Here is a 15,226-nt window from a genome sequence, read left to right as displayed (position 1 = left end):
GTCGCCATGACAACCACCCCATTATTGAAAGTCGGAGCCGGTCCCCGTCTCAGACGCTCCCCTCGCCGGCTCCCCTCCCCCTCCGGCCCCGCCGTATGGTGTGTGTGGCACTGGCAGCTGTTGTCAGAAGAAGGCACCTCTTTGTCTCCAGGGGATGAAAGACATTTGGTTTTCATCGCCCCCCTTTCTCTCCGCCCGACAACTTTTCTCCGCGCGCTGCACCCCGTCCCCAGAAGGCGCCCCTGGACGCTAGAGCCCAGCCCCGAGACGCCACCCTTAGCTCTGGGGTCTGTTTCCTCCCGGATTCCCTCCTGCCGGAGCATTTCTGCCTTTACCTCCAACTCTTTGAGTCCCTAGAAGTCTCACTCTCCAGTGTTCCAAGCAAGGGGACTCGCTTTAGAAATCCCGGGTTTCTTTTTGCAACTCTGCTCTGGGAGTTCCCCGGCCAGCCCCTGCGCCCCTCAGACCCAATAGCACCACCTTCTGTAGCGAGGAGCTTATTACCGAGTCTGCCCCGTTGTTGGCGCAAACGCTCTGCCACGCTCGTTTAGAAATTCGGCCCGTTCGCTAGAATAAAGACTAGTTGGTTCATTAGACTGAGGCTTCGGTCTGAGGGATGTCGGACTCAGACAGCTAGGCACCTTCTGGCTGAGGACAAGGCGACATAAATATGTAAACAATAACCTGTATTTTTCTCAAGCATCTAATTGAAATGTATCATTAAAATATATACTTTTTGAGTTTTGCATTGCTTTTAATGAATACCTGAATACGATTTACTTTATTTTGTCTGGGGAGGAGATTTGCAAAAATTAAACTAAAAAATGAGAAAAAGTCTGGCTGGCCATGTGTCTGGGATTTTGGGTTCAAGGAATAGTGCCCCTGAACGTATAATCTGCACCAGGGATCCTTGGAACAGATGGTGTTTTCCAGACCTATCTGGAAATTAAAGAGGTTACGTTTAGTGAGAGAAAAAGCAGGATCAAGAAGGAGGAAGGAAAGCAGTGGAGAGAAAAATGCAGAAGCTTATGGTGGGGAGAAAGAGAGGAAAACTGGGTATAATGGACTATTTTGGAGATAAAGGTAAGCTTAGGTTTCTGTATGGGTCAGAAAAACAGTAGTCATAAAATCTTATCCTCAAGAGTGTAGATACTAGAGGAAGAAACTTGAAGATAACTATTTCAGAATCCATTGAGTCTTTCCAGTATTACTTTTTCGAATAAATTAAAGTTTTATTTATTTATTTTTTTTTCTTTTAATTTTTTTTTTTTTACATTTATTTATTTTTGGGACAGAGAGAGACAGAGCATGAACGGGGGAGGGGCAGAGAGAGAGGGAGACACAGAATTGGAAACAGGCTCCAGGCTCTGAGCCATCAGCCCAGAGCCTGACGCGGGGCTCGAACTCACGGACCACGAGATCGTGACCTGGCTGAGGTCGGACGCTTAACCGACTGCGCCACCCAGGCGCCCCTAAATTAAAGTTTTAAAAGGGTCTTTAAAAAACTTTGGGAATGTTAAAAGTGTAACAAGTGAAAGGGAAGGAAGTTCAGCAGGTGACTGACAAGAGGTACTTTTTTCTGGTCTTTGCTTTGAATTACCAACAATTACTTTTGGTAAACAGGAAGCAGCCAAGTCTGGCACACAGGAAACAAGTATTTGCAAAGTGAAGGTTTGTTTTTTTTTTTTCTTCCTCTGAGAATAATTTTTATCTAAATAACTACCTAGAAAATAATAAGTATGTTACTCTGAAAACTTTTCTTTATAATCCAAGCTGCTTTCTTTCCCAATGTTACTGAACACATTTTGGAGGAGATTGTCAATTTTCCTATGAGATTTGATTAATATTTCCGCAGTGATTTTCACCTGAAAGTCACAACAGAGTGTCACAATTTGAAACGCTAATGATTTAACTTGACTTTTTTTTTAAAGTGTTTAAGATTGTTTTTAACAAATAAAACCAACTTTCCCTCTCTGAAAAGAATACCGCTGTATCTGTAGCCTGACTTATACCAGTAAAGACATCGTTTTATTTTATTACAGTTACACATGAAAATATAAAGAGGTACACTCTATAGAGCTCAGGGGTCACCATGGGGGTAAAGACTGAAACCAAGTAGACAGAACTTCAGGATTCTGATCCCCATATCATTCTGCTTTATCTGTTTTCTATGTAAGCTTTCATTTGTCTAAAATATTTCACTGCTAGAAAAGAAAGAAAAGAAAGAAAGATCATTGTTAATAGAAATTTAGAGTTGGGAAAGATCTCAGAGATAGTTTGATCCAATCCTCTCATTTCACAGATAACATTTTGATCCAAAGAATTTATCTAGCTAACCTGCCCCAGATCACATGGTCAGTTTGTGGCTATTTAGGACCCTGAGACCAGTTGCCATCCTACAGCCCTTTCAGACCAGAGCTGACCACATTACCCTTTTCCTGGCCATCACTTACCAGCCATTCTTGTTCTATGGACATGTTTTTATTGTTTTTTCTTATTTTAATTTATCTTGTGGAAATTACATAAAAGTTATCTTGTGGAACTTCTCTGTTTTCCAGGCAGTCTTCCCTAAGTCTTTCAATTCTAGACTTTATTTAAAACATCCAAGCTAGGGGCACCTGGGTGTCTCACTCAGTTGGGCGTCTGACTCTGGATTTCGGCTCAGGTCACAATTTCACTGTTTGAGCTCTGTGTCAGGCTCTGCACTGTTGGTGCAGTGCCTACTTGGGATTTCTTTCTCTCTTCCTCTCTCTCTGCCCCTCCCCTGCTCTCTCTTTCTCAAAATAAATAAACTTGATAAAATATCCAATCTATTCATGGACTGCTCTATTCACTCCCACTGGCTGGGGACATCCTGTTAGTTGTCTATCCAATTTCCATTCTCCTGTCTTCCTTATTAACAGAGTCCTGTTTAGGAGGTGGGGGTAGTATTGTGCCCAGCTAAAAATATTCCCAGGACCTCTTTTAGCTCAATACTCAACAACAGAGCAAAAGTGGGACCTCATGAAAAGCTCATCAAAGAGAACTGACTCCCCTTTGGCTCATGTTCATTTGCTTTTTGTCTTTCCTCCTTTTTTGTGTGTGTGGAATACAGCTTGAGGCCTGGAGCCACAACAGCAATGTTGTGAGCATGAAGGTGCAAGTTCCACTCTAGGAAAGGTGGAATGCCAACCTAAGAGAAGCCTGAATCCTTGATGTGAAGCTGATGTTCCAGCCCTGGGTTTCTTGCCTCTCAACTTCTCATAATATGAGAAACATAAACCCCTATCTTGTTGGAGCCAGTATTATTTAAGTTTAGGTTTTCTGTTACATGCCCCTGAATGTAATCCCTGATGGCTCCAATTTAGGATAAGAACAGAGTAGGCTAGTAATTCTGTTTTATTGAATGAGCTTTTTTTTTCTTGAACACTTACTAGTTGCTTACATAATAGTCTGTATATACACCATCACAGGACATATAACATAATGATAATTCATTCACCTAGTCATATAATGAAACAATTTCTTCCTCCACTGCCTAAAGGTAAAGAAAAGGGGCTAGCTATATGAAGACCAGGGGGAAAACCTTTCAAGCAGAGAGAACAACATATTCCAGGGCCTAGAAATGGGGAGTGGGGAGGGTGGGTTGGAGGAGGGACAAGAGACTCCATTGGAGAGAGGGGAGGAGATAGATAGATGTACCTTAGTCTGTTCAAGCTGCTGCAACACAAGTACATAGACTGGATGGCTTAAACAACAAACTGTTCTTTTTTTTTTTAATTTTTTTAATGTTTATTTTTGAGAGAGACAGAGACAGAGTGTGAGTGGGGGAGGGGCAGAGAGAAAGGGAGACAGAATCTGAAGCAGCCTCCAGGCTCCAAGCAAGCTGTCAGCATAGAACCTGACACAGGGCTTGAACTCACAAACTGCGAGATCACAAACTGACCCGAAGTCAGACGCTTAACCAACTGAGCCACTCAGGCGCCCCACAAACTGTTATTTCTCACAATTCTGGAGGTGGAGAAGTGCAGGGTCAAGGCACCAGCAGATTTGGTGTCTGGTGAGGACCTGCTTCATGTTTCATAGACAGCCATCTTTTCTCTGTGTCCCTACATGGTGGTAAGTGCAAGGTTCTTCCTTGGGGTCTCCTATAAGAGACGGATTCATGAGCACTAATGAGGACTTCACTCTCATGAACTAATCACACCCCACGGGCCCCATTTCCAAATACCATCCTATTGGACTTTAGGATTTAACATATGAATTTTGAGGGGACACAGTCTATAGCAAGGTGGTAAAGGCATTTAAATTTATGCTGTGGGAAAGCATTGAAGGGTCTATGCTGCACATAACGATTCATAGTTCTTTTAAACTCACTTTTGCTGCTGTACAGAAAATGAATTGAAAGGGGTTAGAGTGCAATGGGGAGACCAGTCTGTAGGTGTTTCAGGCAAGAGGCGACGGTGGCCTGGATGGGGGTTGTGACAGTGGAGTTGAAGAGAGGATGGATTCCTGATATACTTTGGCGATGGAAACATCAGGGTTTGTTTCTAGATTAGATGTGGGCACAAGGGTAATGGAGGACTTCAGGATGATTCGTGGGTATTGGTCTGAGTAGCTGAATGGATGATGATGTTGTTTACCAAGATGGGGAAAACTGGAGGTGGCGCAGGGCTGGAAGAAGGAACAGATTTGGGAAGAAAATTCAAGAGTTCCTTTTTGCCCCGTTAAGATGTCTGTGAGGCACGTAAGTGGAGATGCCAAGTGGGTAATTGGATATGTAGATCTGGAGGTTTATGAAGAGGTTGAGGTTGGAGGTATTAAATCAAAATTCAATAATGAAAAGAGTACTTACACTCATGAGGTAATCTATGCAAGGAGTGTAGAGAGAGAATGAAGGAACATCTAGCAAGAAGACACAGAATAGTGCTGTGCCATAGGTGGACCTGTTATAAAGTCCAGGGATATCCACAGTTGGGTATTTCTGGGGATAGCGTCTAGGGAAGGAGCCATTTGATTCCATGACTACTTTCCTCAGGAGACTAGAACCAGGAGGCCAGCCTGAGGCTGCAGTGAGAGGGACGCTGCTGTCTTCTTGTCAGGCAGGGTTTGGATTTCAGGAACTTGAGCTGGCTTTGCTGGGGTTCCTGAGTAGGAGGGTTAGAGAGCACTTCTGCCACCTGGAAGCAGGTGTGCATCCCAGCATATCCTGATCACATCACCTCTTGTGATCTACATTGTCAGGTGTATGTTCCTTTTTCTGTTCATTTCCCCTTTATGATCCCCAAGTCTTTAGACAAGCTTTGTATAAGCATCCATCCTGGTCCTTGCTCTGCTGTGGGAAATTAAAAACTAGTGTGTCTGTATTGGTGTTGAAGAGTTAAAGGAATACTAATCTCCCAAGTCCAGCATGGTGGGGAGTAGCAGGAGGTCCCTAAGAGGAAGATGGGTCTCTTGTTGGAGGGTAGGGATGTTAGGTTTAGGCTCTCCTCTCTGGAAGGACAGGCTCCTTCCATGACCAGCCTTTAAGGAGCTGCTTTTGAGTTTTTAAAGACACCAGGTCCTTTCTTTAGAGTCTTTTTTTCCACATTAGATTGTAAACTCGAAGGAATGCTTTAATTGCCTTTGTACCCTCAGTGTCCAGGCGGCAGTAGGCACTCCATAAATATTAGTTTAATAGATGAATGAATGTATATTAGGCATTGAGATATGCACACTGTGGTTCTCAACTGATTTACAATCCAGTTGTGGTGATCAGATTGCATACCCAAAGGTGTGGCACAGTGTCAAAAGCACTGTAGGTTATATGAAGGAGCTGTGAAATGCTACTTAATCACAGAAGAGGGAGAAATTACTTCCAATGTGGGGGCATCCAGCTTGGGACAGATTTTGTGGAGGAGAAAACATATGGCTGGGCCTTGAGGGCTGGAAAGAATTTCCACAAATAGGGTGAGTAAGAGACAAATACATGCCAAGTAGAGGGATCAGTGAAAATACAGACCTTGAGGGAAGGCATTCTGTTTCTTCAGTGCATGGCCAGGAATGAGGCCTGAGACAAGAGAGGCCTTGCTCAGCGAGATGACATTTTTAGGGCTCAGTAGTGGGGCCCCAAAACCCCTCTCTGGCTTTGATCTGAGACAAGAGAGGCTTTGCTCACTGAGATGTGTCAAAGCCAGAGAGGGGTTTTGGGGCCCCACTACTGAGCCCTTAAAAATGTCTTCTCAGTGAGCAAAGCCTCTTGTCTCAGACCAAAATATTAGTAATAATATTATTAGCTGAGAGCTGAGATTGCCTTCTCACAGTAGACAAACAACTCAGTAGTGAGAGCTGTTAAACACTGTGATAGTGCGTCAGTGGCACGTTTAGAAAATCTTTTCCCAGAGATTTTTATGCATAAAATAGAGTTGCTATTTGTCAATGGTTTCCTGTGGTCCCTCTTAATACCATGACATGGTACTATATGAGCTCCCCAATCTATGATGTTTGATTAAACTAAAAAAAATACTTGGGTGTTGATTTTGGACATGACCCTTGGCATGGCTATGGATGCATTCATGCCCCCTGTCCCTCCCGTCAATGTGGATCTCTTCCAATGATTCCCATCTCAACAAATGAAACTTGCATCCATACAGCTGCCCAAATCAGAAATCTGTGAATGATCCTTGATGCCCCATTCCTCCTTACTACTCAATTTCTAATTAACCCCCCATCATTCTACCTCAAAAACACCTCTAGAATTTGTCCAGTGCCCTCCAGTCCCCCATGCTGGCTGAAGTCACTAGCATCTGTCACATGGATTGCTGCAATAGTCTAAATGATCTCCCTACCCTCAAGCTGGGCCTTCCCTAACCGATCCCACATCCCTTGTCTCTCTGAAATGTCCATGTGAAAGCACTTCCCTTTCCCGCTTAACATTTCTTCACTGGGGCCCCAGGCTTATGAGAGAGGCCAAAGGTGTGCAGTCTGGGCCAGACTGCTTAGATCTTCCTGTGTGCTTGAACTCCAGCTTGGCTACTTACCTATTTACTTGACCTCTGGCAGATTACTTATGCACCCACTGCAGTTTGCTCATCTATAAAAAGGGGATCATGACAATAATTCATTTTAGAGTAGTTGGGAAGACTAAATGAATCTGGATCTTCCTCTCCTATGTGAACCCTTAAATTCGGAGTGCCCCCGGACTCTGATCCTCTTCTCCATACTCATTTCCTTAGGTCATCTCAACTGGACTCTTAGCTTTAATATCCATATCCTGATAACTCCCAATGGTACATCTCTAGCTCAGACCTCTCTCCTGAACCCTAGATTCATATATATCCAGCAGCTTCTCAACATCACCACTTGATGGCTAATAGATACATTAAACTTACTATGTCCAAGGCTGAACTCTGAATTTTTTTCATTCAAACCTTCCGTGCCCAAAGTCTTTTTAAAAATTTTTAATGTTTTATTTATCTATTTATTACTTTTTAAACATTTATTTATTCTTGAGAGAGACAGAGACAGAGCATGAGTGGGGCAGAGAGACAGGGAGACACAGAATCTGAAGCAGGCTCCAGGCTCTGAGCTGTCAGCACAGAGCCTGATGCAGGACTCTCGAACCAATGAACCATGAGATCATGACCTGAGCCAAAGTCCGATGCTTAATCTACTGAGCCACCCGGGAGCCCCTCCCCCTCCTTTTAATCTCAGTTGATGGAACCGTCCTTCCAGATACTCAGGCTCAGTAGCTCCTCACTTTTCTCTTATTCTCACTTCTCACATCCCATCCATCTGGAAATTCAGCTGGCTCCTTCAAGCTGCAGGCAGAAACTGACTCCTTACAATGTCCGTGGCTGCACCCTGGTCCAAGCCCCCCACCGTCTCTTACCTGGATTACTACAGTGGCCTCCTGACTGGTCTCCTTCCACTCTGTTCTGTCCACAGTCTCTTCTCCACCCAGCAGATTGGAAAATCAGACCCGGTCACTCCTTTGCTCAAACCTTCCATTGGCTTCTCATTCCACAACTACTACACGCCAAAATCTTTATAAAGATCCTATGTAGTGAAGTCTTCACCCTCCACTTTGTAACCTCATCTCCTACTTTACTCCTTGTTCATTCTACTCCAGCTACAGTGCCATCCTTACTTTTCCTGGGACTCCTCCAGGATGCTCTGGTCGTAAGGATTTGGCACTGCCTATTCTCTTTACTGGAGTGCTCTTCCCCCAGATATCCCTACGGCTAACTCATCTCCTCCTTTAAGTCTTTGCTCAAATGTCTCATCTCAATGAGATGTACTCTCACTACCCTTTTAAAAACCTTAACTTTTCCTGAAGTCCTATGGCACTCCTGATCTCCCTTCTGTTTTTTTCCATTATACTTACCACCCTCTGACATACTATACACTTTACTTATTATGTTTATTGATTATTATTTGTCTTCTCCTACTAGAATGTAAGCTCCACTAGAGCAAGGATCTTTCTTTTATATTCACTGGTGTTATGTATCCAAACACTGGAACGGTGCTAGTACATAGTAGGGCCCACTAGATATCTATAGAATGAATGGGTAGTGCATGGCACACAGTTCTGGACATATATATATATATATGTACTTATAATTACAATAAATATTATTATATATTATTTTATATATTATTTTATAAACAAAACGTGCAGACAATTATTAAGCTCACAACCACTTGGCTCTCTGTATCTTCCTAATCTCATCTCCCTTCACTCTTTGTCCAATTCTAGTTCAGCTGTACTTAGTTCTCTCATCTCTAGAGCTTTCTACATGTAATCTTCTCTCTGTCCATCCACCCTTTTATTTGAGGAATATATGTTCATCTTTCAGGTGTCAGTTTGGAAGGGCTTCCCTGATTCTAGGTCAGCCCCCTCTGCCAGCAATCCTCCTCCTGCCACCATGTGCTCCTTGCCCATCACTCTGCTTTGTAATTACTTGCTTCTCACTTGTCTTCTCAGCTAGTCTCTGTGACAACAGACACTATGCCTGTGATGGTAGTCATTGCAGCATCCCCAGCACCCAGCACAGGGCTTGATACATGGGAGGCTCTCAGTAAACATTACTGCAATGAATGAGAAAGGCCCACAGCAGTGATTGCATTTCTGCATCTTTGACACACTTGCTTAGTAACCATATGCGATAGCTTCTTGTGCTGCTTCTTAGGTAATAACCATCGCTAACACTTTTCTAACTCAGTCCTCACAACTCTGCGAAGTAGGCACTACTAGTGCCCTTATTTGAGAAGGTAGGAACTTGAAATTTACAGAAGTAAAGGTACTTTCTCAACATAACAGAGCTGGCAAGTATTGGATCAGGATTAAAACCCAGGCAGTCTGTCACCAGAACTCGTATGATGCCACATCATTCAGCCATTTTGATTTTGGATTTTCTCTTTTACTTAAAAAATTAGTCAACTATCTGTCCTTAGCAAGTATGTAAGAGAACAATCCCTACCACCTTCAATATACATTTATCATGGTCTTCTTTACGGAGGAGCTGCCATTCATGCTTCCTTTCACCAAAGTGAAAACTAAAGCCCAAGCAGGGTGGCAGCCTTGTGGTCTAGATCAACATTATTACCATTAACACCAGTTGCTGTTTTATTGAACACATACTATGTGGCAGGCACCTTGCCATATGTCATCTCATTTGATAACTAATTTTTAGTTTAACTGAAGGTGAAACCTTGTTTTCTGACTTCTACTTCATGGCTCTCTGGATCACAATGATTTAAATCACTTAAAAATGTATTATCAAAGTCATTGGAACTCCAATGCAATTTAGAGAGACCTGCCCAACTCTCTCATTTTCAGATCTGGGAACTGAGATTCTGAAAGGTTAAGTGCCTTGTCCAATGTTAAGTTGTCTAGCTGGGGCTGGAAGAAGCCTCCTGCATCCAGGTCCAGAGCTCTTGATGCTATATACAGCCAATCATCTTTACCCAATGTACATAAATGAAAAGGCATCGTGGCTCTTTTTAAATAGTTGTTACTACCCATGGCTTATTATTCATGATGCTATTTCACAATTCACGCCCTGGAAGTCACACTTTTTAGCATCCCCCTCGAGGTGCCTTCCACGTTTACGAAGGTGGCAGCAGCAGCTGCCCCTTTGTGACTGGTTGACTAAGGGCCAGGCGGCCCTCAGACCGATCTCGACAGCCAATCAGGGCTCGGAGCCACAGAGCTGCACCAACCGGAGGTTGCCGAAGCCTCAACACGGGCCAACTGGGAGCTCGAAGCCAACAAGAATGTGACCGGCGGACAGCGATCAATCAGAGGGGAGGAGCGGTTAACTGACGTCCAATCAGCGGCTCTTATGTCCCGGTCGTGGGCGGTGCTGCCGTGAGGCCCGCCGGCCAGCCAATCAGCAGACGAGCGGTCGTCGGCGCGAGTGTGGGGGGCGGCCGGGGGTGGGGCTTGCCCGAGCGTCGGAACTGTGGGCGCTGCGAAGAGCGAGGCTGGGTGAGAAGGGCTGAAGACCCGGTTGGGGTTAGGGGCAGCGCGGGCACGGGCCAGGGCGGGGGCTGTAGGCTGGGGCACACGAGGGTGCGGGCGGGGGCACGCAGGGGTCCCAGCGGGGCGCGGGTGGCAGGGTCAGAGTTAGGAGATGCGGCGGGATTGACCCTCAGAGCTACGGGATATGGCGGGGAGAGAGGTGAGGGACCAACTACCGGGCTGGGGAGGTGGCCCGCTCCGACCAGGTGGCTGAAGGAGGAGGGGACACTGTTGTCATGGCAACGCACGTGTGCTTTGTGGCGACCTTTTTCACCGCCTGAATGTGCGCACACCTTAAATCCGCCTCCTGATCACCCCCACCCTAAAGGGCCTCCATCATCCTTTGCTCGCAGGCAGCTGGGCTGAGACCAAAAATAACCCTGTTTAGCAGCCGCCTCTCCTCCTCCCCAGCCTGGTTACTCCCCTCCTCCCCTCCCTCCTGCTGTCTCGTCCCCGGACAGAGGGATTAAGCTCGCCCTGGGGCCCTTGGTACAACAGGCCTTTGCGGTTTGACCACCTGGTCCAGTTCGCAGCCAGCTTGAGGAATGGCCACAGCTGGGGTACAGCGCGGCTGTCTCTTCCTGGGGACTGCACCGTAGAGATGCTGCCGCCTGAGCGACCTGGGGTATCCCTCAGATTTCTTTAAGGCATCCAGTGCAGAGCCTTGTGCATAACAAGTACTCAGAGAATGCGGTCTGACTCCATGAATAAAGACCACAATGATAGCTTTCCACCTATGGACCAGCGCTGTCCAATAATCTATAAAGCGAACCAGATACGTAATTTTACCTTTTCTGCTAACCACATTTTTAAAAAAGGTTAGGTTAATTTTAATATATTTTACTTAACCTGACATATCAGAATATCAATATTAACTGAATATTAATTCACGAATTAATGTTAAATTACTGGTATCTAAAATTCCTTTTTAAATACAAGACCTTCAAAATCTGGTGGGAACTTATACTTACCTCACATCTCAGTTCAGACCAGGCACATTTCAAGTGCTCACTGGCTGCATTTAGCTGATGGCTGCCATATAAGACTGTGCAACCATAAGCATTTCTCATTTCATGTGGCTGAATACATAAAACTCCTCAATACTCTTTGAAACTCTCTTCTGTGCAGGGAGCACTGCAATGAGGCAACAAAAAAACATGAGGCATGGTCTTTTTTTTTTTTTAATGTTTATTTTTGAGACAGAGACCGACAGAGAATAAGCGTGGGAGGGTCAGAGAGAGAGGGAGGCACAGAATACGAAGCAGGCTCCAGGCTCTGAGCTGTCAGCACAGAGCCTGATCTGGGGCTCCAACCCATAGACCAGGAGATCATGACCTGAGCCAAAGTTGTATGCTCAACCGACTGAGCCACTCAGGCGCCCCATGGCATGGTCTTCTTTGTCAAGGAGCTTCCAGACCAGTTGATATATCAGACATCCAAAAATTAAATTGAGTTTTAAGTGGTAGTAATTAAGGCAATAGTAAAGATAACCAGGCAGTATATAATTGGCAAACAAGATGGCTGATGAATTATCCTTAGGAATTGTAGGCAGGAATACTTCAGGCTCTTAACGAAGAGGAAGACATGAATCTACTCTTGAAAGATAGGTAGGTGTTTTGGTTGAGTGGAACTGACCATAGCTTCTTTTATTTTTAGGGTTGAAAATTGGCAGTCCTGAGACTTTCAGACTGAAAAAGACTTCTCTCTCTCACTGACAGTCTCCATCATGATTCATAGCCTTTTCTTGATCAACTCCTCTGGAGATATTTTCCTGGAAAAACATTGGAAAAGTGTGGTCAGCCGTTCTGTCTGTGATTACTTTTTTGAGGCACAAGAGAGAGCTACCGAGGCAGAAAATGTACCTCCAGTTATTCCGACTCCTCACCACTATCTCTTAAGTGTTTACCGTCACAAGATCTTTTTTGTGGCTGTGATCCAGACAGAGGTCCCACCGCTGTTTGTCATTGAGTTCCTTCACCGAGTAGTGGACACGTTTCAGGTGCGTGAATGTGAGGAGGCTCATGCGTGTAAATTATAAAGTGTCTGTATAGTTCTGTTTCCATTGTATTCAGCTTCAATTAAGGAACTTTTTAAAAAATCAAAACTGACTTTGCTCACTTCCTCTCCCATCTGATAAGATCCTTGTTTCTGTTTATGGAACTGGCTGCACCTGAAATGGCACATTGAATACTTCTGAACCTGTTGCATGAGGAAGCCACTCTACTTGGTATGATTATATACAGTCATTTTAGTTCTGGAGATTGGAATCGCCCCACTTTTTATTCATAAATCAGAGGAATTTAGTTTGGGTTTTTTTTTTCTTTTTTTTAGTGGACTTGATGCTAGCCATTGTTAAGTACATTGCTATGAGTTGCATCAAAAAGTAATGAGTGTGTAAAGATACGTATATTTTCAAGTGTTAGAAAAAACTAAGTAATGCTTGTTTCACTCTCCTTGGCAAGAGTAATTTGTGAAGCCAAACTTCATCTTGGGTTTGGAGTGCTTATCCAAAGCGTCTGAGTACTAGTGATGAGCTTTCATTGCAAACTAAGATGGAAAATCTTCTGTTCCTGTAAGAATTTAAGTGACACATTTTACAAGACACAGTTTTCACTTTGAGTTTTTCTTTCAGGAATAGATTTGAAGATCTTGGGGAGCAGGGTACAGGGGAGGTGAAAGTAAGTTATATCAAGATGTCAGCACTATTATTAGCTCAGGATTTTAGGCTTCCCAGACCCTGGATTCAAATATGGGATCCTCCCTCTAAAAGAATTGCTCAAATTCTACCTCTTATGGTCACTTGCCTTTTATTTTATTTTATTTTTTTTTGTAATGTTTATTTATTTTTAAGAGAGAGACAGAGCACGAGTGGGGGAGGGGCAGAGAGAGAGAGAGGGAGACACAAAATCTGAAGCAGGCTCCAGGCTCTGAGCTGTCAGCACAGCCAACGTGGGGCTCACACTCACAAACCATGAGATCATGACCTGAGCTGAAGTCGGACACTTAACTGACTGAACTACTCAGGCTCCCCGGTCATTTGCCTCTTATTATTGTCATCATACAATAAGTGAGAAGCAAGGGCCCTTTGGTTTAATTTCTGTGTCATGTGTGGTCTGGAATTGGTCATATGAATACAGAAATTGAGGAATAAGAGAAGAAGAAGAGAATGATGACTCAGATATTATGGTGAAATTAAAAAATAAGTCAAAGAGTCCTTTCATTTCCAGTCATATCTGTATCACATGTCTGGAAAATGAAAATATATTTTATAATTTTTTTCCCACAAATACTTTCTGGTAGTACTATTCTGGGTTTCCAGTTCTCGTGTGGCATACCAGTTCTTTCCCACAGTGAAAACCTGAGAATTATAAACCCCAGTATGTGGAGTAACTAAAAGTAGAAGAACCCAGTAGTTATGACCTTAAACTACTCTAATTGAGCCTTATTATGATTTCCACATATGATATTTTACCCCATTCTAAGATTAACAGTCCCATTGGTGAAACCCAGCATTTGCTTCATCCCTCCATAGCAATATTTTGTAATCTATTACGAGACAGGAAGTGAGAAAAGTTGTTTAATCTCGTTGAAAACACAGAGGACTTTGGGATAACAGTAAAGTTCCTAATTTGGAAGTCTGGGACTTCAGAGCTTGTCATTTTTGAAGGATTTGTTAAAAGTAAATGGACATACCCTGATTTTAATGTCTTTTCTCTCTGGCTGCATTATTTGTTTAGTACTAGAATATGATGGAAGAGTTCCAGCGCTAGAATTGCACATAATTTTGCTATAGCAATTTGTCACACTTACAAGTCTTCTTTCCAACTGCTTAGTTCACGTTATGTCTGATTGACAAAATCTGGTGAGGTGTTTTATTTATTTTTCAAAATAAAAACACTCTTGGGAGGAAATGTGTTACCTCCCCCCCTTCTTTTTAAACATTTTTTTTTAACGTTTATTTATTTTTGAGACAGAGAGAGACAGAGCATGAACGGGGGAGGGTCAGAGAGAGGGAGACACAGAATCTGAAACAGGCTCCAGGCGGTAAGCTGTCAGTACAGAGCCCGACGCGGGGCTCGAACTCACAGACCACAAAATCATGACCTGAGCTGAAGTCAGCTGGTTAACCGACTGAGCCACCCAGGTGTCCCCTCCCCCCCTTCTTAAATCCTCATTTTTAAAGAAGTCTTGTTTTAGAAACACATTCCTGACTCTTAAGTGTTCTTGGATATTGCAATGTCTCTGACAATTTTTATTATCTGATGTAATTTTAATTTAGATCACGTGTACAGTCCAGTTTTGGATGTCATGATTTTAGGAGCATGTTGGAAAACTAGAGCATATCCAAAGAAATAGCAAGATGGTGAAATGATCTAGAAACCATACCATAGCATGAATAGTAGAAGGATCAAACAGGGTTTGGCTGGGAGAAAAAAAAAAAATGAAGTGAAAGTTAGCTGTCTTCAAATAGCTGTGGGGCTGTTATGTAAATTTTTCTGTAAGGCAGATCTAGAAAGCAAATTTCTGTTTAGCAAAAGAAAGAACTTTTGAATAATCAGAGCTTTCCATGAATAGAATGGGCTTTCTCAAAAGGCAAATGGATGAATTCAAGAAGGATTGTATGACCATCTCAGAGGTCCTGTAAAAGATGCGACTGACATTCCTCGAAGGGCCTCTAGAAGGGCCTCGCTAAATGACTACTAGCATTTCTTTTTTGTCATCATGCATCACGTTTTACAAAGT

At 43.5% G+C, this 15,226-nt stretch overlaps 1 protein-coding gene across 2 annotated transcripts in view; it reads left to right on the top strand.

Moving 5' to 3' along the window:
- The window catches only part of AP3M2 (adaptor related protein complex 3 subunit mu 2), a 109,623-nt gene that overhangs the window by 75,639 nt on the left and 18,758 nt on the right, over positions 1-15,226 (top strand). Inside the window, exons 1-2 of one of the 2 annotated variants that reach the window (XM_040449090.1) lie at positions 10,331-10,450; positions 12,140-12,482. In XM_040449090.1, the coding sequence (XP_040305024.1) occupies positions 12,210-12,482 (273 nt within the window). In that variant the 5' untranslated portion in view covers positions 10,331-10,450; positions 12,140-12,209. Of the gene's footprint in view, positions 1-10,330; positions 10,451-12,139; positions 12,483-15,226 lie in introns of those variants that run through there. The other variant, XM_040449161.1, reaches the window with a different exon arrangement.

This window comes from Herpailurus yagouaroundi, unplaced genomic scaffold, assembly GCF_014898765.1.
Source record: "Herpailurus yagouaroundi ecotype Mexico unplaced genomic scaffold, PumYag 28, whole genome shotgun sequence".
Lineage (NCBI taxonomy): Eukaryota > Metazoa > Chordata > Mammalia > Carnivora > Felidae > Herpailurus > Herpailurus yagouaroundi.
The sequence above is the reverse complement of the archived record's forward strand: the minus strand, read 5'-3'. Positions and strand labels throughout refer to the sequence as shown.